This window comes from Corapipo altera, unplaced genomic scaffold (assembly GCF_003945725.1).
Source record: "Corapipo altera isolate COAL_440 unplaced genomic scaffold, ASM394572v1 48b, whole genome shotgun sequence".
NCBI lineage: Eukaryota > Metazoa > Chordata > Aves > Passeriformes > Pipridae > Corapipo > Corapipo altera.
The window spans coordinates 11,223,772-11,245,393 of NW_020884884.1; the positions used below are offsets into that span (position 1 = coordinate 11,223,772).

At 43.1% G+C, this 21,622-nt stretch overlaps 1 protein-coding gene across 2 annotated transcripts; it reads left to right on the forward strand.

The window, feature by feature from the left end:
- The first annotated feature begins 56 nt into the window (after nt 1-56).
- Nucleotides 57-18,599, forward strand: SUPT7L (SPT7 like, STAGA complex gamma subunit). Of its 2 annotated transcripts, none has more exons than XM_027641414.1 (5): nt 57-140; nt 615-1,263; nt 8,033-8,357; nt 10,224-10,461; nt 13,352-18,599. In XM_027641414.1, exons 2-5 carry the CDS (start codon nt 851-853, stop codon nt 13,612-13,614), a joined length of 1,239 nt encoding a protein of 412 aa, XP_027497215.1. In that variant the 5' UTR covers nt 57-140; nt 615-850; the 3' UTR covers nt 13,615-18,599. The 2 variants fall into 2 exon arrangements, with proteins under 2 accessions (XP_027497215.1, XP_027497214.1); XM_027641413.1 differs by lacking the exon at nt 57-140 and adding an exon at nt 309-358.
- Nucleotides 18,600-21,622: the final 3,023 nt, after the last annotated feature.

Below are 21,622 nucleotides of genomic sequence, written 5' to 3' on the forward strand. Positions count from 1 at the left end.
CTCCGCCGCCGACTCCGCCGCCGACTCCGCCGCCGACTCCGCCGCCGACTCCGCCGCCGACTCCGCCGCCGCCATGTTCCCGGGTCCGCACCCGAATGGAGTCCTCCGGGGACGAGCTCCGCGGCGCTGCAGTGCCGGGGGTAGGCGCAGCTCTGGGGGTCGCGCCGCGGCCTCAGCGCGGGCCGGGACAGCGTGGGGGGCGAACCAAGGGAAGCGGCGGCAGCGGGCGAGGCGGAGACGGCGGCGGGCGCTGCCCTCCGCCCGGCGCGGAGGAGCGCTGGGGACGGGGGAGCCGCTCCCGGTGCCGGACCGGGACGCAGTTCCGGCAGGGCGGCCGGGAGCGGAGCGGAGCTGAGGGGTGCGGAGGGAGCGCGGGGGACCGGCGAGACACGGGCTGGGGGTGCTGGGGAGCCATAGGCTCGGAGCTGGGCCCGGGGAGGGAGGGCGAGCGGGCGGGCGGGCGGGCGAGCCGAGTGCGGCCCCCAAAGTTTCTCCACGCAAACCAAGGCTCGCCGCGGGTCCCGCTCGGCGAGGCCCAGGTGGACCCACACCAGCCTCTGTTAAAGACAGAAATGATTCCCGCCTCACGGGTGCGTTTGTTTGTTCCCCCTCAGGAGAAGGGATCTGTTAAATGCCGGAGTGGCGACCTGATGCTGCTGAGGACACCGCGCTGCTCAGCGAGGCACTGAGCGACAGCCTGCCTGACAGCCGTAATCTGTTTAGGAGTGTCATCCCAGCTCCAGTTCTTGTTGCTGCCCAAAGTGCTTTTCCCTGCGACAAGGCGCCCTTGTACCACAGTATCAGGTAGCCTTCTCCTGGGCTCTGAGGACAACGCGTGACTTTTGCAGAAATGCTGCGATACTGGGGTGAGATCCCGGTTTCCTCCAACCAGGCCAACCGCAGCTCCTTTGACCTGCTGCAGCGCGAGTTCCGTACCGTGGAAGTCCAGGACCCTCCACTGCACCAACCATCTGCGAACAAGCCCCGGCCCACCACCATGCTGGACATCCCCTCTGAGCCCTGCAGCCTCACTATCCACACCATCCAGCTCATCCAACACAACCGGCGGCTGCGCAGCCTCATCGCCACAGCTCAGGCTCAGAACCAGCAGCAGGCAGAGGGCATAAAAACTGAGGAGAATGAACCTCTGCCATCTTGTCCAGCCTCTCCACCTCTCCCGGATGACCTGCTTCCTCTGGATAGCAAAACGCCCAAAATGCCATTTCAGCTGAGGCACAGTGACCCAGAGAGTGATTTCTACAGGTGTGTTGCTGTTTCTTTGGGTTAGTTTTTGGCTGAAGGAAAGCTGAGTGTTTTGAAATATATATGTAGTTATGTTGATTCCTCTAGGCTGAAGGGTCAAACAGTTGTATATAAATTATAAAATGGGCTTCAGAAAGGAAATATTTAGCTTTTTCCTGTGTGAATAACACACTCGTTGTTTAAAATAAATGTGCTTTTGTTTCCTGTCAATAAAATGTGGATGTGTAGTGCTGATTTCTGTCCTGTTAGTGCTACATTAAATGTGTGTGAATGGTTTTGCTATCTTAGTGGTATTTTGACAAGTTTAGTTACAGGATGTGAAGTCTCTTCTACTTTGGTCACTTACAACTAAGTTATGTTATTATAATTGAAAACCCGGAAGACGCATGAGGAGGTTTTGGCTGTTTAGGGTCTGCAAAGATGACGTGGTAGCATATTTGTAAGATTTCAGTGGCTAAGGACCTATGACACAGTAACTATCACATTTCACCCTACCTGTTGTTAGTCTTCCGGTCAGAGGTGGAAATGAGAAGGGGTGAAGGGAATTCTTGCCTCTGGTACTGGCTGTGCCTGCCAAGGGGTGGAGAAAATGGAAAACTTGTGTTGCTTCTTCCTCTGCAGCTAGTCTTTGATTAAATAGTGTTGCCACCGCCTCCCTATCTACCCCTCTGACAAGCACTAAATTCACAAGGAGGTGTTGCATTTCTTGCAGGATCTCACAATACTTTATGGGTTATGTGCATTTAAATTATGGGATTAATTCTCACAACTACAACTTTCTGTTCTTAAATGAAAGACTGTGCACTAATGAACATGATGTGGGAGAGGATAATACATTTTAGTTTTTGAAATGGGTAAATATGCATCAACAAAATATGACTGATCAGTTAAATGCCACTGAGATATTCAATGGCCTGAGGTTGTATAAAATGCATTTTACTGAAAGATGTTGCATTTGGTAACATAGTTCCTCTGGACAGTGGAGCGATTTCTTAATACTGTTTGTGGAGGAACACCATCATCCTTCTGGAAAGATACAAAGTAACTAGCTGAGAGGGATGAAGGGAAATACTGTCCTGTGGGAATAAAGTCAAGGCCCTGTGACTCCTGCTCTGTGGTTTGTAAAACTGAGCGGTTCTCTGTTCTGTCCTCCCCGGTGGCTTCAGCTTGAAGTTCAGTTTTCTGTGGCTCTGGCCGTGTTTTGGAGGCTGCTTTGTCTTTTTGTTGTTCCTTTCGAGTCTCTGGAGTTTGGGTAAAGAAATGTTATTTAGTCGTCAGCCACGTGGGGGAGTGTAAGGACTACGTTGTGAAAACTGGAGAGAGAAATGTTTTGTGGCTGACAGAGTGGATTTATAATGAGCTGCAGTGTATTCTACATTTTAATTGTGTGCTTGCTAAACCAAACACATTTATGCTTTTCCAGAAGGAAAGCTTTGAGCTTGTTGTTGCATGTTTGTTCTTAGCTGTTTTAAGACACATAAATTAAGAACAGCAGGTGCTGTTCTAGAAGCAAAAATGAAGTTCTGTGATTTGCTCATGCTTCTTATTGTGTAAAATCAAATTAAAGGAAGAACATTCTTCCCCCTGATAAAACATAGTAACACTTAATTTTATGCTGCCTTCTGAAGTACAATTGTCAGACTTACGGTATTCAGCTAAGTTCATATTTTAATTTCATTTTTTTTGGCAGTAACCTGGGTCTGAGAAACAACGTATAGGTACATTTAGACACAGGAAGGAAGGAAGATAAGAGTAGCCAGCCTGAATCAGACCACAAGTTTCTTTAGCCATAGATATCTCCTCTTCTATTTCCTTGTTATTCATTTTCATCCTTTGACATGCTGTCCCCTTGTCTTTGATTTTGTTATGCCCAGGATTAATTTTGGTTTTCCTCTGCCCCGCCCCATACCTGTAACCCCTTCCTCCTCCTGTCACGAGGAAGAGGCAGAACCTAATTTACTGCTATTTTTCAGTTGGTTTGGTCTTTTCAACCCTCCAAAATCTGTACTACCAACGTTTTTATAGTCATGATGCTATTTCTCAACTACAGTTTTCCAGACTGTTTATAAATATGTTGAAACAAAGTTTGATTCTGACACAGATCCCCAAGGGAAGACCTGGACTCCACAGTGGAGGAGTCTGGTTTTGTGAAGCAGGTTTTCCAGTTACAAAAGCTCTCTGAATTCTTTCTGAGCATAACATATTTACCTGTGTGTCCTCTGATTCTTTGAATTTTCCTGATGCACCAAAAATATGGGGCTTCCCAGCCTGCAGTTCTTCACATCTCTTCTGAGGCTATTAAAAGAAAATGTTTTCACATTTCCTGTCTTCTGGTCCACATGGACCAATGCAGTTTGAAGCAAGAGGTGACTCACCACAACTATTCAGCTATTTCATCCTTGGAATTCCTTTAGTATTCCTGGATGAACTACCATCTGGTCTTGGTGATTTGCAAGTCTTGATTTTACAGTTCTTGGGATGCACAATAAGGGATTAATGTTTGGTTTTGGTTGGTGTAGAAACAGAAGGTAAGCTTAAAGCAAAATTGATGAAGAATAAGTAGGGAACCGTAGACTTGAAACTATCATTTCAACAGGAGACTCTTACCATAATACAGCTGCTAGCTTTTCCTTCTTCTCTGTTCAGCTTCCTCAGATTAGCATGGATACATCTTTAAAAGAAACCTAACCTACTCATGTGCCTCTTCAGATGCTTTTTCTTGTGTGTACATGGTTGGTTTTGAAACAGATTTCTCAGTCAATCTGTCATTTGCATTCCTGACCACATTGGATGTGTGCTTTGCATTGAAAGATAATCTGTAAACAAAATTGGCAACTTGCAGTGTGAAGACAGTTCATGACAGAAGGACTTGTACTTAAGAAATATCTGTGCAGAAGTAGAGGACCTTGAGTCAGTGTGATAGCAGGTTTAATGCTGGGAAGGATTTGAAGCAGTGGAAATTAAAGCAGAGAGAACACACTTCCACTGATGAAATAAGCACTTTGGCTTAGTCTGATTCTAAACCAACTGGTGTTCTGGTTATGCCACTGGGATACAACTTATTTTTGCCATTATCTATTGAGCAGTTTCTTTTCATACCTTTGCAGCTTCCTGTAGATGTAGCATAGGTATTTAAAAAGAGATTAGTCAGGATGAGATGTAATGAGGCTCTTTTCCGAAAGGAAACAACTTTCTCATTTGAGTTAGTGTGCTGTATTCTTTGATGCACTCTCTGACTAGTATAATCTTGTTTTTCCAATGTTCTCCTTCATTTTACTGCTTTGGAGAGGATGGCTCTGAAGCAGCCTTGTTGTACCTCATTTGGTATAAATCCAACTCCACAGTGTAATGTTTCATGAAATTGTCGTGTTCATAGGAAAAACAGTCCCTCCCTCCATCTGCTGCTGGCGTATGCTCACCTAGAAGGGAGCAGAGCACTTCAATCCCATACTGCAGTTGAGTGAACCTTGGCTAGCAATCCTTGCCTTAGCCCAAACACTGTCCCCTGAAGATAGTTGCATGGGAAATGAACCATGAGCTCCCCTTCTCTCTGAGAAAAACAGCCTTACAGGAGAAGAACCTGGGTGAATGGATTCTGCTGCCTTTGTGGGGTGGCTTGTTGTCATTTAACTGACTGACACAGAAAATGGGCCTTTTCTGAGTTTTGGAAACTTACTAATTCTGAAAATAAGTCTGACTGTTATAAATGGATGCTATTTTCCTGTCTTCTGTTGTGATTTTCTGCACGTTGCTGGTAGAAGTGGGAGAAGGTTGGGCTTTGGGTCTAATGAATTAATAGCTCGGCAGGGAGATTTTTGTCTGGAACATTATCTAGTGTTGGTGATCCATATATAAAAATATAGAACTCTTAGAAATGCAAAAATGAAGACTGGGAAATTGGCCAGTATTTGTGATAAATTTCATACAATATATTCTGTAGAGATCACCTCCAAGTCACCGACCTAATTTCCTGTCCTGTTAATCTATGGTGATGAAGCTTGAGGTATGAAAGCACTTTTGTTTACTTGTAGCTATAGGACCCTGCTAATTTGTTAAGTAGGTTTGGCTGGTTGCTGAATAGAGGGCCTTTCAGGAAAAGAACTAAGTGCTGCTGAGGGTGGCATTCTGCGTAGTCACAGTACCTGGCAGGGTGCTTTTGTAGGTGCTGACTTTATGGATGAGATCTAAAACCAAGGCTCTTTAGGTATGATCGTCAGGGAAAAGAAGATGTTTGTTTGTCCTTTTTGGGAAGACTTGACATTAGATAGCTGTTCTCAACATAAATGTGTCCATACGGCTCTTTTTGTTCATGTGCATTCTTACCAGAGAGTATGTGGAAGTTAAAGGAGATGAAGAAAAACTATTTTCTCATTTGTTGGTTTCCGTTAACATCTACATTTCAATTATTGCTCTTTGTTCTGGCTTTTAATCATATACCTCTGTTGTTTATTGTGGGAAACAGGAAAACAAGAGAAGAAAAAATAAGAAAACCAAAATTGATTCACCTTTCCAAGAGCAAGAGGTGGAGATTTGGTTTTGAATACAGTACCTGAAATTTCTTTTCTCTTTGTCTTTAATTGATTGGATTTCAGGTTGATTATATGCCCTTCAGCATAGTGACCTCACTGCATTTTAATGCTCACAATTGGTTTCTTTTCCTCCAGGAGTTTAAAAGAGATATAATATTCTCTGCTGCTCCTGAACAGTGATATGCATTGCCAAATGGTTGTTGTATTCTACTTTGCAAGTGGCTAAGCATCCTGCCTACGCTTGCCGAAATCTGCGTCTGATTTTTTTGCCCGTAGCGTTTTGAGTGAATGTCTCTGTATTAACAGTAGCCTGGTTGTTCAGTGGGTTTGGATGCTCTCAACTGATGGCTGCCATACAACTGGATATGTCCTTTATATGCACTAAAGAAAAAGAGATTCTTTTTTATAGGCATAAATTTTGAGGGTTGTTTTCCTCGATACTTGTTTATTTCTGTTGTAACCTCCCGGTCCCGGTGTTGTGTGAGACATATGGCTGCTTCTGAACTTCAGAAATCTGTCGCTGAGGTGGCAGGGGGAGTGAGGGAGATGTGACAGTTGATTTATAAAGGAACTGATGATCTTTTAATTTATCTTGTCAGGGTGCCTGCTGTCTTCTTAGCAAAGTAGTTACATAACTGAGAAGGAGTTGGGATGTGAGTCATTTTCCATCAGTTAATAGCTGGGATGAATCCATGACCTGAGATCCACATGCTGTTCTTAATATCTGCTCAGAAATATGATCATATACAGCTTTTATTATAGTGTGGTTCCCCCCTTTATTTGAATAATCAGAAAGTGCTGAGCTGGTGTTTTTGAAAATGAATGATTTTGTTCCTGATGGCTCTAAGTGTCACCTTCCATTTTCACTCCTCTGAAATGTTATCTTTTTTACTGCTGTGTTTCAGTGGTTTTCTATGGGTCACTTCTGAGGGTCAGGGGAACCACTTCTGAGACTTTGACCCAGCTTCTCAGTGAGACTGAAGGGTACCTAGTATAGTTGTTGGAGAGACTTTTATCAAGGCATCAGAACCATCTGTGTACTGATTTAATCAGGTCCTGTTACTGGAAAGAGTGTCTGGTGATATGCAAGTGATGTAGGGTGGGAACGAGGGGAATCTCAAGGTGGACAAATTGATCAGAAACAAATGAGAGTGAAATTCTCAGCTTAATTATGCCTTTGGTGGTGAATGAAGTGTGAAAAAAGTATATAAATACCATATTTGGCAGAAAGGGAGTTGATTTTTTGACACCAACATTTGAAGTCCATGTTACTGACATGGGCAAATAGATTACATGCACTTAATTATGACTTGAGAAATCTGGTAGATAAATGTTTCCCAATCAGAGGCCTTGTCTTAACTCCTCTTTTTCCTCTGCAAAACTTCTGTTTGTTAGCTCATGTTGATGAAAAATTTGGGTGGCTGACTGTAAATGTTTGAATGCTCATGTCAGTTGTTCTCCATGTCCTCCATCCTGCGTGATCACTCCTTCCCACTTAGCAACACAGAGAAGAGAACAGAGGTCTCAAACACAAGGCCAGAGAATGCTGCTTTATGGCAGAACCTCTCCAGGCCTCCTCCCAGGGCTTTGTGTTTGCATCTTAGGTTATATACAGGGATACTTCTTTCAGTGTTGTTCTTAGTGATTGCTGGCAATGAGGACAGGGAAACAGTATCTTTGGCTACAGTGTATCTTTATGAAATGTGTGTGTATCCCATTTCTTGCTTTTTTATATGTGTCTTTTGCATTAGAAATTCCAATCTTGTCTATTCCAGAAGCTTTTGTATCTCAGTATTAGGCCTGTGACATTAGAGGTAATAAGGAAAAGAAATGTAATTAACTGAGAGGGGAAATGATTTGCATTCAAGTTATTTACAATGGCCTTTTTGTTTGTGTCCAGGACCCATTTAATTAATTTCTTCAGGAGAAAAGCTCTTGAGTGAGAAGAGAGTTGCTTAAGGTTTCAGAAGATTTGCATCCCACATTCATGAATTACCCAAAGACTCTCACAGCATTAAAAGGGGAAATGAAAGTTGGAAGTGCTGATTTGGAGGGAGGGGAAGAAGAAAAAGCTGATAAACCTTTACTAGGTAGTGTTCATATGCAATGGAGAAGTTGTGGAGAACCCCAAACTCTCTGCTTTCGCTTTGTCCATCACTTATTATTGACAATATCTTTTCAACTTATGTACTCCTTTCAATTTTTGAAAGTGTGCTATTTTTGTCTTTTCTGGTTTTTAGAGGAAAAGGGGAGCCAGTGACTGAGCTGAGTTGGTCCTCCTGCCGGCAACTTCTCTACCAGTCAATGGCCACCATCCTGGCTCACACAGGCTTTGAGTGTGCCAATGAGAGTGTTCTGGAGACCCTGACAGACATTGCCCACGAGTACTGCTTGAAGTTCACCAAACTGCTGCGTTTTGCTGTGGATCGAGAAGCTCGACTTGGGCACACCCCTTTCCCTGATGTCATGGAGCAGGTCTTCCATGAAGTGGGCATTGGCAGCGTGCTCTCTCTGCAGAAGTTCTGGCAGCACCGCATTAAGGATTATCACAGCTACATGCTTCAGGTGAGAAGAGCATTAGGGACCTGACAGCACCAAGAAATGTACCCCCAGTACAATTGCTTATTCCTGTGGCAAGTCCTGAGTCTTACTGAGGTGAAATCCAATTAGAAAACCTCCTGGATGTGGAGGGGAGTCATCAAGGGAAAGAGAAACAGGATTTTTTTGACTGGAAGACAGAGCCCCTTATTTGTGTTCCTACTGAGGTTAAGGATGCTCTACTTATGGATTGCCTGAGTCCTCCAGCTCTTGAATGGCCCAGACAAAAATATCAAGTAGAAGTAAAATCAAAAGTGACTGATAAACTGAATTTTCTGCTTTAATGGAATATTTGGCTGGTTAACATTTCAGAAAACAAGTAAGGAGACAAAAATTACTAAGCCTTGCAGAAGTTTGTTTTTGCTTAAGCAAGGGGGGACTTCCTTAAGCTTTAGTAGGAGTATAGGGTAGTATTGTGCTGATCTGACTTGTCACACAGGTGCTACCTTCCACTGTAGAGGAGACTGTGCTTCTGTTGAGAAAGAAGAGGAATTGTTAAATAAGAGGCATGAATAAATGTAGGTTGTAAGAATAAGGGTATGGTTTCTCTCTCAGTCCCGGTATTCTAAGAAATTAAACATGCATTTTGTCTGAATGATATGAGGCTGCCTGTTGTGGACTTAGAGAAATGCAAGGATTTGAAGTGGAAATCTTACTTCTACTTATCAAAAACAAGGCTTGAATCAAGTAGGTAGCCTGTGACCAAAACCAAAACCTGCCATTCCTTCTTCCTTGTTGGTGCCAGTTGACTCATTTTGGAGCAGCTGCCTTGTGCTCCTGCTTTTCCCAGGGCTGACACCTTGTGGCTTACAGCGGCAGTGTAAATCAGAGACACATGTAAGTGCATGTAGTCTGAAAGTTGTGATGGATTCTGAGGTTTGTGCTTAAAAATATCATCAAGATCTGTCTTCATTAAAACATTTCTGTTCAGAAAACCAGTTGTGTTCATTTTTGTTCAAATGTTTTTATCCAGATATTCTGTCTTTTTGAATTTGGGCTTTCTGCGTCGTTCTGCTGATACAGTTTTCTCTCATCCTGCAGCCAGTCGTTGTCTTAGTGGTTTTGTTCTTTATACAGGGCTGAGGTCCACAGTAGCCTCTGTATTTGGAAGCATATCTAGAAGGGCGAAATAGGCTTTGCTATTCTTTTTCCTGCTTGCTTCTGTTGTTAAAAAGCCTTGGGATTTTCCTGAGCACAGTTCACTGACTGTTGGGATTTAGTTGTAGAAACAAGCATTTGTTAGAAGCAGATAAAATCTGAAATTTTTAAATTTAATTACTTACGCTTGTTAACTTTCTGGAAGTACAGGGTAATTCTAAATCTCATTCCTGTATTTGTTCCACTTCTTTGACTGGAGAAAACTTCTGTGTTTTTTGCTGTGAATTTGTCAGAAGGTACTCAGGCTTTGTCCAGTGGTGACTACAGAGCTGATGAAGATCTGAAGTGCTTGGTTTTTAATGCTGGGGTAAATTTGTTACTGGAGAATGGGGGACAATCTTATAGGTGAAACCAAAGAATAAGACAGACACTTTGCTTTTGTTCCTTGCTCTTTTTAAATTTCTGGGCCTCATCATCTCATCGTCTCTGTCTGAGAAATCTTTATCAATCAGATGTTAATGGATGAAACCTCTTATTAAAGCCCCTTGTTACAGGACAGAAGGTGCACTTAAAGAGGAAAAAAAAAATCTTTCCTGTGTAACTGTTTACTTTTTCATTTGGGTCAGATGTTAATAATATTCTGGGAACAGAGTGCACTGCAATGTAATTGCAATCAGAGTCTCTGAAGTCATTCTCACCTTTCTGACCTCTTCTTCACCTACTGATCTTGGACAGGTTAGCAAGCAGCTCTCTGAAGAATACGAGAAGATTGTCAACCCTGAAAAGGCAGCAGAGGACACAAAGCCTGTGAAGATTAAGGAGGAACCTGTGAGTGATATTACTTTCCCCATAAGTGAAGAGTTGGAAGGAGATCTGGCTTCTGGTGACCAGTCTTTGCCTGTTGGAGTCCTTGGAGCTCAAAGTGAGCGCTTCTCAGCCAACTTGGAAGTAGAAGCTTCCCCGCAGACTTCAGGTAGGGATTTCTTGCTGCTCCTGGAAACAGTCTGTTAGCAATCCCTTGTGATCTTCTTTCCTCTGGGTAGTTTTAGATTCATGTTCAGAGATTCATGTTGTTGAGAGGTTGAAGGTCATGTTCCTGAGGTGGTTTAGGCACCAAATGACTTCTGGAAATACAAATGATACTTGCTGCTGTTCTCCATGTTCAGAAGTCACCCTGGTAGTGACAATCATTGTATTATGAAAGCTTATCAGTGACTTATGTGAAATAGGCTCATGGAAGTCCCTCCTAGCATCTCTATCCCAAGCCTGCTGTTGTTAGCTGAGGCCATGGAAAGTGAAATGGTGAGTGACGTACCGGGGTTATGGAGACTGCACTTTTTTCCTCAAAGTGCAATTCCTTGATGTTGGCATTGAAGGACACTGGTGCTGCTGTGCCTTTTCTATATCTATATACAAGTTTCATTCTGTTCTATGTTTAGTAAAGCTAAACTTCCTGTGAAATGAAGAAGATATTCATCTTCCAAAGAAAGGCAGAACTCTGGAAATCCCTGCAATAACAACTGTTTCACTTAAAAATCTGGTTAAAAAACAATGAAGTCTGTCCTATTAACCTTAAACTAAGTAGCATATATAGTGAGGGTAGAGTATACCTCTGAGTCCATTAGATTTTTTTACATTGTGCTGAGCTTTAAGAAAGCACAAATCCATCTGATGTTTTTCTGAAAGCTCCTACTGCTTTTCATAGCATCTCCAATATGTGAATTGTTTGCATTTTTGTGGGAGAGGGAACAGCAGACTCCTCTGGCCCATCTGGGATTTTGAGTGATTCATCTGGAAAGTTTTGTATTAGCATTTACCACTTGAGACCCAGAGGTTAGCATGCTAGCTGTATGTTAAATGGCTCTTGCCTCTCTGATACTGAATTGATGTTTTCTAATTAAGAATACAAGTGCTCTGTTCCTTCCTGAAAATCCCTCTTCACTTCATAAGAGCCTTTGAAAATCTCATCACTGTGAGAAGTCCCAGTCTAGGGCTGGGCAGGCTGGAGAGTATAATACCATAAGGAGCAAGAAAAAACTGCTGCAATTAGGACTCCACCATCTCAAAAATACAGGTGTGAGGTCCCGAGGGAGGGCAGTAAGCCTTTAGTGCCTGAGGGCAAAACTCTCCTTACAGCCTTCCCCATTCTTATTGTGTTTCTGCTTATGCCTGATGTTGCAGTTGTGGGCTAGTTGCTTAATTTCATTGCAGTTGGAGAATGGATGCAAAATTGGGGACTTTGTTCCTCCACCTATCAGGATAACATGAGGATTAGCTTATTTGTAAAGTACTTTGAAGTTAAAGTGCTTTGAAGATGAAACATCCTGTGTTGATGCTTAAGTACTTTTAGTCATTAGTGACACTCTCAGTGATAGGTGACAGGGCTGAATGGAGTAAGAGCAATTGATGATGGAAAGGTACAGTTTAGTTCAGTGAGCATCTCTGATTATTGTCTAGACTGGAGCTGTACCTGTGGAACTGATAGTGTTTTAATGATGTGTCCATTGTTGTTGAGAGGGATGCATTTACTTAACATTAACATAAAAAGGACTTTTCATTAAGGCAGCTGAGCTAATGTGGGCTGTGTTGCCACAGAGGTCTCATAAACCCTGCTTTGGGTTAGCTGCTCTGGAAAAGATTCCTGACATCTTCATAAAGGAGAGTTCTTAGTACAGACGTGCTGGGAGATTTCTTCTCTGTGTAATTGCTACTAATAAGGGACTATTGTTACTAGTGTATTGATAATAGGGAATAATAGTAGGCTTGGCTCAGTACAAGAGATTAGGTTGTGCTTTCAAACTGTAGCCATGCTCCTTGAGACACAAGGTTTGGAAAACTCATTAAAACTGATTTCCTATTTTGCTTGGCATGTTTTGGTGTGTTTTTTATTTTTTTTTTTTTAAGTTTTATTTTTACTTATTTTATTTTTCATGTGAATTTAATGCCACACAAGAGGGACCAGATTTAAAAGTGAGAAGATTTTATGGTTCAGTGTTGGGCCGTTTATGCCCATCTCAGCAAGGAGCACAATTAGTGCATTTTTAAGAGAATTTTTGTGTCTCTTAGAACTGTAAATAAAGAGAAATAATGCAATCTGTAATTGCTACTCTTGGGGAGAAAAACATTTGCCGTTATCGAGAAATATGATTTCATAATCTTTTACAGAAAATCCTCAATCTGCTCTAATTGCACACTAGTCCAAAAGTTTTTTATAAAAAAGGTGGATGGGGGAGAGCTATTTCCCGTGAATGTGCCTGTGAGGCTGAGCCAAGAGAATTTCTTTCTGTTGTGCAGAAGCATGGGATGAGACCTGTGGGTGTTGAGTACAAGGAGGCAGGCAGGTGGCTGACTGCAGCTCTGATGTCCCTGCATTTCAGTGCTGAAAATGGTATTTGAGACTGTTCATCTACCTACTCCTCTGCCCTCTCACTTCACCTCCCCTGCAGAAGTCCAGTATGTCTGACAGTTGCAAGGACCTCATAATGACTTCGGGACTGCCTCAAAGTCCTGCTTATGCAGGGTCTAGTTCATGTGCTGTTGGTGATCTCACTGCTGCTTAGGTACTCCTGGAGAGTCATATGAAGTTGTTTCTCATGGAGAAAATTACCTGGAGGCTTGCAGTGAAAGGATAGCATGTTTTTTAGAGTGGCAGTTGCTGGGCTGTTAGAACAAAAAAACCAAGTGTTTTTTTTTTAAATTAATCACAGTGCTTGTTGCATTTTGTTTGTTTCCCCCCCCAGCCTAGTTCACCTGTGGCTTTGCTTTTGCTCCATCTTTATCAGTGCTGCTGTCCCTTGTATCTGCACGCTGTTTGTGATTTATCTTTTTACTTGGTTATTACTGTGTGCTTTTTCTTTTTCTAGGGGCTGAGGTGAATGCTTCCCCACTCTGGAACTTGGCACAGGTGAAAATGGAGCCACAGGAAAATGAGGAGGGTAATGTACATGGCCATGGGGTCCTAGGCAGTGATGTCTTTGAGGAACCAATGTCAGGCATGAGCGAAGCTGGGATGCCACAAAGCCCCAATGGCTCTGAGAGCAGCTACGGTTCTCATTCTGCTGACAGTCTGATGGGATCCTCACCTGTCTTCAACCAGCGCTGCAAAAAGAAGATGAAGAAGATGTGAGAAGGAACATTCTTTTTATTTAGTCCTGATGGTATTTAATAGACTGGAAATGAACTAGGAGAGTACTGTGATGGCTATGATTCTAACACAGGGCTGGCCCTGGTGTATGAGGGACCTCATACATAAAATTACTGTGAGAGGTTTGATGTGTAGTGCACTTCAGCTTCCCTCTTTGCTGGCTTCTGTACTCCATCCTGACTCACGAGGTAGAAGATCACCCATTACATTTGATGGTGGCATGGCTTGCTTTGGCAGATTAATGAGGAACGTACCAGTGAAAAGTAGTTGGGAGGAGGTTTGCCAAGTCACAGAATCATTGAATAGTTTGGTTTGAAGGTACCTCATGATGTTTCTACTCCACCACCCCTGCTCAGAGCACAGCCATTCAGAGCAGGTTGCTAAGGGCTTTGTCCATTTAAGTTTTGAGTATCTACAGGCATAGTGATGCCAAACCTCTTTGGGTAACATTTTTCCACATTTGACAACCCTCATAGTAAGAAAAAAAAATATTCTTGCATCTAGTTGGAATTTCCCATGTTCCAGCTTGTCTTCATTGCCTCTTGTTCTGTCATTGCTCATCTCTGAGAAGAGTCTGACTGTCTTCTCTAACCTGGCTATTAAGTGACTATATACAATGAGATCTGTCTCTAGTCTTTTCTCATCTTAAGTGTGAAGAAACCATGTTCCCTGAGCTCTCCTTGCTCATCCTGTGCTCCAGCTCCGTAACCAGTTCTGTGGCCTTGCACTGAAATTGCTGCAATGCCCTTTTGAAGGGGAGCACAAAAGTGGATGCAGCCCACCAGACACAGTCTCACAAGTGCTGAATAAAGAGGAATAATAATTTCCCTTAATGTGCTTGCTTCCATCGTGCTTGCTGACTGTTGGGAGCAGCAAGAGAGTCTTAAGGTAGGGTATTTTAAGTTAGAGAGCCATTGGTGATGATTATGATGACCTAGCAAAGATGCTGTAGCATGGTCTCACAGTGCCAGCTCACTCAGTGCCTTCAGATTAATTCTGTTGGTTCCAACTGGCTTAAGTTCTTGCTAACTCAGTCTTCCTTGCCATAGATAAAGCTTTATTCCCACACACTGATTGAAGGCCTGGGGACCTGACAGGCCTTAAGGCAGAACTTATCAGTAAAAACAGGCAGAAAAGGTGGTGTGTACATCAGCCACAAAGTACAAAGAACATCCTCTGTCACCGTATTGCCTGCATTGTTGAACAGTAAACCCATATTTTCTTATAGTTTCTTTTGCTTCCAGTGTACTTATAGAAGCCTTTCTTCACATCTATTACCAGTTTCAACTCCAGCTGAGCTTTGGCTTTCCTAATTGTTCCTGCATACTTGGGCTGCGTCTCTATATCCCTGCTGGCAAGCCCATCCTCATTTCCACTTCTCTGTACCTTTTTGTTTGTGTTTGAGCTCAGTCAGGAGTTCCCTGGTCATCTTTGCTGGCCTTCTGTCATGCCTGCTTTAATTTCTGCTTGTCAGATAGGACTGTTTTTCTACTTTGAGAAAGCTGTCTTTGAAGATAAGGCAGCGTGCTTGGGTTCCTTTGGGCAACCAGGGTAGTCCCTCATGAAATCCTGCCAAGACATTCCTTGAATAAACCAAAATTTGTTGACCTGAAGGTACAGGACTCTGTCCTGTAAACATTTCTCGGGATTTTAGATGCCACAATTCCATGTCTTCTGCAGCCAAGACCTTCACATTCTCCACCAATTTTTCCTTGTTAGAAACAAGTCAAGCAGAGCTTATTCCCTAATTGATTTCGTGATCATTTAGTCAGGGAAGCTGATGCGGTTTTTTGGAGAGAACGAATCAGCTTTTAGTACTGGTGTGAGCTGATACTGGCAATGCAAACTTTTCCTTTGCTGTCATTGGCTTGAGTGCAGCAACTTCAGACTGGGTGAGATTTCATATTCAAAGTTGTTATCTTGACAACTTAGTCTGAAACAGAATCTCTTTTGCTGCTTGCTTTTATGGCTCAGCTGACTGATGGCATTTCTTTTGTTCTGCACAATCCTCAGTTGATCGACTCGGTCTTTAACTTGATTCAGTGTGTCTCTCTCTCAAAAGGGCTGGAATGAACGTGAATCAAGAATGAACAGCCACTTAAACTGGCTTTATACCTGTAATCCCTTGGGATGTTTGAGGGAAATTTACCAAACCTCCCATTTATCCTTACAATTGCAGGTTTATCTTTTGGAAGAATGAGCTTCAGGCATAGTATTTTTGTTTCTGTATAACATACCTGGCCTTAATTCTTTTTTCCTAACTGTATTTCTCTTCCACTTTATAGAAGTGGAAGCCAAACATAAAATTCCTCAATGTCTAGTAAGAATGTGTGACCACAGGCTTTTATGGACAATGGAGTTAAAATTGTCCATCACAGTTTTAAAGTTTTCTCCTGGGAGTTAAATTCTCACTATTTTAAGCCTAGTCAGTAGTAGAAGAGCATACCAGGAAATCTTTATTTTGATTCCCCCTGAGTCACCATTAGGCAATCTGCAATGTCCTTGTTTTCTCAGCCATAAAAAAAGAATAGTAATATTTGCCTTTCAGAAGTATGTTTGAGATTTAGTTACTATGCAAAAAAAGGCACAGTGATCGTTCAGAGAGTTTTGAGAGAGTCATGAGCTTTTATTCAATTCTGGTAGGACTGTTGCTGGCTGGAGAATGTTTAGATGGTCACTGAAATGTTACAGTCCCATGTGATACAGGTTTTAAGTAAAACTGCTGATCACAAAGAAGTACAGCACAACTCTGCTCTTCAGCTGCCCAGGCAAAGGAAGGCATTTGAGGTGGTATCTTCTCAGCTTTAGATGTCTACATCTAAATTCTTTCCTCTGGGCTCCAATTGCAGCTGAAGAGAAATAATCATTCTTAAGTCACTGTTCTTTTGGCCTTGAAGTAGAAGTATAAAGCGGGTCAAATGAATGGCATTTTTAGAAATGTCTATTTTTCCTTTGTATGCTCATAGAGTGAGTTCAACTTGACTACCTCTGCTGAAGACATCCACACCATCAATATCTGACATAAGGGATCTGACTTTAGCCCTTCCTGTGTGGGAATCAGAGGAGGCTTCCTCCTGCTAGGCCAGTGCTTTTGCTTTTCTTTTCTGCACATTTAGCAGAGTTTGCCATTCAAATGGCCGTAAGGGGCTAAGAGCAGGCTGCCCATCTCAGCTAAACCAGTAGACCCAGTGTTCTCCACTACACACAGAATGTAGAGTGTGCTAGGCTGGGGCCTCAAAGCTCAGCCTGATTTGGCCCTTGTGTCTGATACTGTGTGAGAACACCTGTCATTGGGCTTTTCTATGTAGATGCTTTGCAAACAGGTGTATTAAAGTATTCTCGAGGCCAGGGTACTTATGCAAAGTCTGTTGCACTATTTTCAGGAGCCGAATGACAGAGTGACTGCTGCCAGCATCGCTTGCTCATTTGCAAGATTTCAAGTGGGCTAAAAATGAAAATCTAGTGTTCTCCAGGACTGTGGTTAAATCTCCTAAGTGTTACTCTTAAGTGCTTTCTCTGTATTTCTCATGTGCAGATGTTCTTTCTTTCTTTTGTGATTTTTTTCATTTCATGTCCCTTTTCCACACCCGTTTCACCCTATAACACACAGTGCAACAAGCCAAGCCTGAGTGCTTCAAGTGTATTTAAATACAGTGGAAATTCACCCTCCTTTGATTCAGCTGTGTCATTGCAGTGTAAGGAAGAAGTGTCATTGATTCTCTTTGGGATGCATGTTTATGCAGAGGTGAGAAATCCATCAGCATCGCTTACATACTTAAAAATGAAGGCAGAGTAATAGCTGTACCTCCTGTTCCCACACTATGCTAAGGGTTGCTGCTGACATTTGTGTGCTTGAAGTTTCCTTTTATGCACGTGGAAGCTTCACCTTCTGGGTGAGCCCTTCCCCTCTGAACATTTATGGTTTTTAGATTTACAGTAGTGTTCATCATGCATGAAATAGTGAAATTTAAAATCCAGCTCACAAAGTCAGATACAGACAATATGCTCTTTTGATGAATCAAATGAGATTTTACTAGGTGTTAATGCAGCCTCGGGCAACTAGTGAGGTGTTCATTGACCATGTAATCCCCAAATTTTAAGCCACTGTGAGATTATGCAGTGGGTTGGAATGAAGCTCTGCTCTTGCAGTTGTTTTTTGCTGATCGCTGGTAAAGCACTCTGCTGACCCACCTGCTTCAGCAGTCTGCACTTTTGATAGTTCTTTCATCTTTTCTCCGTTCTCTTTCCAAAGGTGGGTGCATGAAAAATTGGAATATTGAGTATTGACCATGTCCATATCCAGTAGCATTGACGTCTTTTAGTGATTTAGTTTGCCATGATTGAAATTGGTGGGAACTTTGATATCAATTTGGAGAGCAAGATCTGTGAATTACTTGGCTTTTGAAGTGTTTTGCATAGGAATCATACAGAATTGTAGTTGAGAGAGCACTGTGCATCATATTCCTTTTTCCCTCTAGCAATACCTTTTTATTCCTTTTGAAGAGTTTTGCCTGGTATCCAACAAAGTTCTCTATATAAATGGCAGTGTAACAACTGTAGTATACAGCTCTGTGTCAGACTGTGCTACCTAGTGATTTAATTCCGAGACCATCCATGCTAATTTCAATATTCATAATGATGTGCAGAAAAAGAGATGTTTGCTGCATAGAAATTTACAATTTAAAAAGAAAACAGGAAAATAAGATTAGGTAGGGGAGGTGAGGCCAATCTGATTATGTGCTCAGTTCTGAGACTAATGCAGGTGTTATGTGTGAAGGATGTTTTACTTAAAATGTTTTTGTACACGCATGTGGACGAAATATGTAACTTTGCTTGTGTTTATATGGAAAAAAATTGCTTCATAATATTTCAGGGTTGGGTTTTTTCCTTGCTCTCCTGGAGAGAGTTTCTTTGTAATTTCTAATAAAATAAAATAAATAAACTACTCAGAAATGAAAATCCTGAAAGTGTTGTGTGGATATTTTGGTTTGTTTTGAAGAATGGTGCTGTGAATGCAAAGTCTGCTCTTGGGGTTCTGTCTACCCTGACGTGGGATCTGAGTAGACCTTTTGCAGGCCTAAATAAAGGGCTGACATGATATATCAGTGTTAGTGTCACAACCAGGAAGACAAGATATATTATTCCAGGAAGTGGCCAGAGAAAATGCAAGTCTTATTTTTCACAGGTGCCAGTGTTAGTGAGCCTCTGAAGTGATATTAGAACCACAGTGCAAGTATTGGTATTCATCTAGCATAATCAAGTGCTGTTTCTGGAGCAACTGCTTATATATACTTCTACTCCTTATATTAACAGACTGCCTAGGAGCCCTGCTCCAAGCCATGTGCTTTGCTCTTTTATGTGCTGGTCTACTTATTTTACATTCTGCTCTTTTTTTCTGGGGGACTGCTTTAGACTGCAGTGAATGAAGCACAGCGTATTTTCCCCTCTGCTCTGTCTGTCATGGTAGGGCTGAGGAAGGAATGTTTGGTGCTTGATAGCACCGCTAAGCAATTGCAAATAACACACTATGAATTAGGATATTGGCTTGTGCTGCTTGCCAGGAGAGAGGGAATGATAACTATTGTGCTTCCCATCACCCTTGTACCTGGCAGCAGCCATGTGGGACGACTGCTCTCCTCCCAGGCCTATACTGCTGAATTAATTTCCCGGTCTGCATGTGCGGCTTGGGCTGTACTTTCCACTTCCCTGTCAGGACCTAGAGGCAGAGGACAGCGATCACCCCTTCCCATTGCATCCCACCGGTTTAAAGCCTGATCCCACTTCTACCTCCCTCTGCTCTAAAAACCTGGATAATCCGTGCTGCGGCAGCTTCGGTGCTGCGGCAGCCGAGAGCCTTGTTGGCAGATGGTCCTTTCCAACCCAGCTGATTCTATGATCTCGGAGTGGGGGCCGACACTCCGGTTCCTGGGCTCGCTGTGCCCCGGCTCTCGCCCCCTGCCCGGTGCGGGTGCGGCTGGGGCCGCGTGGTGGTGCTGGACACACGCCGCTGCCGGGGGCTGCCGGCCGGGGGATGCTGCAGCCCAGGGAGGGCCGCTTGCGGCTGCAGCGACAGCCTTGCCTCTCCCCTCAAAACCCCCCTAAACTCCAAACCATATAATTTTCGCTGCGTCTTTTATGTTGGAGATTAGAATCGCCTCTCTGTTGCTCTGGAAACGCTGCGTGAGAGAAGTCGACCTCATTATGAGTTATGACGAAACGTCCTTTGGGGTGGGCTCGGCACCCGGTGCCCTTGCAGTGGGGAGAATGGGGCTGTGGGATCTGTGGCTGGATGAGATCGCCCCTTTTATGGTGATGCTCAGTGGTTTGCAGAGCTCGTGGGTCTTTCCCTTCAGGCTCAGTAGGCTAGAAACAGCCTTGCTCCTGAAGCTTCCTTCCCTTTGGGAATCAGCTCAGGAGTCGTGTGTGCACCTGGACTGCACGTGCTCTCGTTTCAGGGTGTGTGGGGTGTCCTTGCAATAGACAGCGGAGCCTGACAGTGAGCTGGATGAAAGGCTTGGGTGTTGTAAGGGTTCTTTTTTGTTTCTGGTGTCTCTCAGGGCCCTGGCACCCATTCTGTGTGCTTGTCCCTCAAATCTGGGCTGCCACCTCTGAGCCCACACTGTCCTCCCAGGTGTGCCTCACTCTCAGCTTTGTGCCCATCCAAACATGCTGCTGCCTCTGCTCATCCTGTGCTGCCCCTGACTCTTCATGTAGGCTTGCCCCATCCCTCCCGTGACCAGCATTACTCATTCTCCTCTCGAGCTCCTGACAGTTTCTGTGCCCTCACCGCCCAGCTTCTTCTGGCACATTGTTGCTGCCTGCTTTGAGCTGTAAAGCAGATTTAGGAAGTAACATTTTTCTCAGAGGGAAAAAAATCTGACAAGGTTAGTTAGTTTAGCCAAAGTTTTCCTTTCTTTTGGTGGAGGAAAGGAATTTGGAACTTGCTGTGAATATAATAGTTGAAAATGCTGATTGCTCTTCGCAGTTGTTCCATTTTGTTGCTGCTGGACAAACTGCCCAGGAGGGAAGGCCTGCTGGTTTCCAGCTCTGGCATAAAGCTCCTGCATCCCTGATACCTTCAGGATGAAGGATGGGGACAGGCAGGACTTGTACAGCAGGAGATGATGAGGCAGGGGGTCACTGCAGCATCCTGGCCTGAGCATGGCACATGCTCTGGGGTCTGTGTTGCCCTGCTTTGCCAAAGCTGACATTTGTTAAAAGTTAATCCCATGAAAGACTTTGTGAACTACAGTTCCTTTCCCTTTCTGGGTATCAATTTCAGAGTATTTTGAGAAAGGCTGGGAAAATGATAGTATTTGCCAATAGTAATACAAAACCCCAAGAAAAGTAGGCTTTTTTTTTTTTCCTTTTCATTACTTTTTCCAAGCATGAAGCAGCCACAATGTTGGTTTTGGTGTTCCTGATTTTGCTGGAGGAAATTTAGTGTGCTTGGTGAACATGACATGTCTGCTGCTGCAGCAGCTCCTTTGAAGACAGCGATGCTGAATGTTCAGCAAAACCGTTCTTTTTCATCTGCAATGCCCAATAGTGAATAAACTTAAATAAATGTAACCAGACCAGTTTGACACTCTCCATCTTCCCCCACTGTCAGTCTCTTGACTCTTGTAATACCATAATTTTGCTATTATTTGAGTCAATACAAAGTCTTCTGTTGTACAGCAGTCCTGGATTTCCCTAGTAAAGAAAGGAAACAAGGAAGCCAATTGCTGGTAACTCTGAATGCCTAAAGAAAATTACATGAAACAATTTTAATCTAAAAAGCTGTAGTATATAAAACCCTTCTAAGAATTCCTCATGCCCTCTAAAGAAACAAAACCACACCTCCATTTCCCAGCTTCTTTGATAGTTGCATTGAAAGCAAAGTAGTTGGATTTATATTGTGATCTCTGAATTAAATTTTTCTGATATGGCTGAGATGTCACAGCCCTATTAACTACAGATGCTCTATAATAGAGTGTCTTTAAACAGG

Coding starts and splice junctions, on each gene's coding strand:
- SUPT7L (XM_027641414.1), top strand. CDS start 851: ATGCTGCGATACTGGGGTGAGATCCCGGTTTCCTCCAACCAGGCCAAC. Junction 1,264..8,032: donor CCAGAGAGTGATTTCTACAG/GTGTGTTGCTGT, acceptor TCTGGTTTTTAG/AGGAAAAGGGGAGCCAGTGA. Junction 8,358..10,223: donor ATCACAGCTACATGCTTCAG/GTGAGAAGAGCA, acceptor GATCTTGGACAG/GTTAGCAAGCAGCTCTCTGA.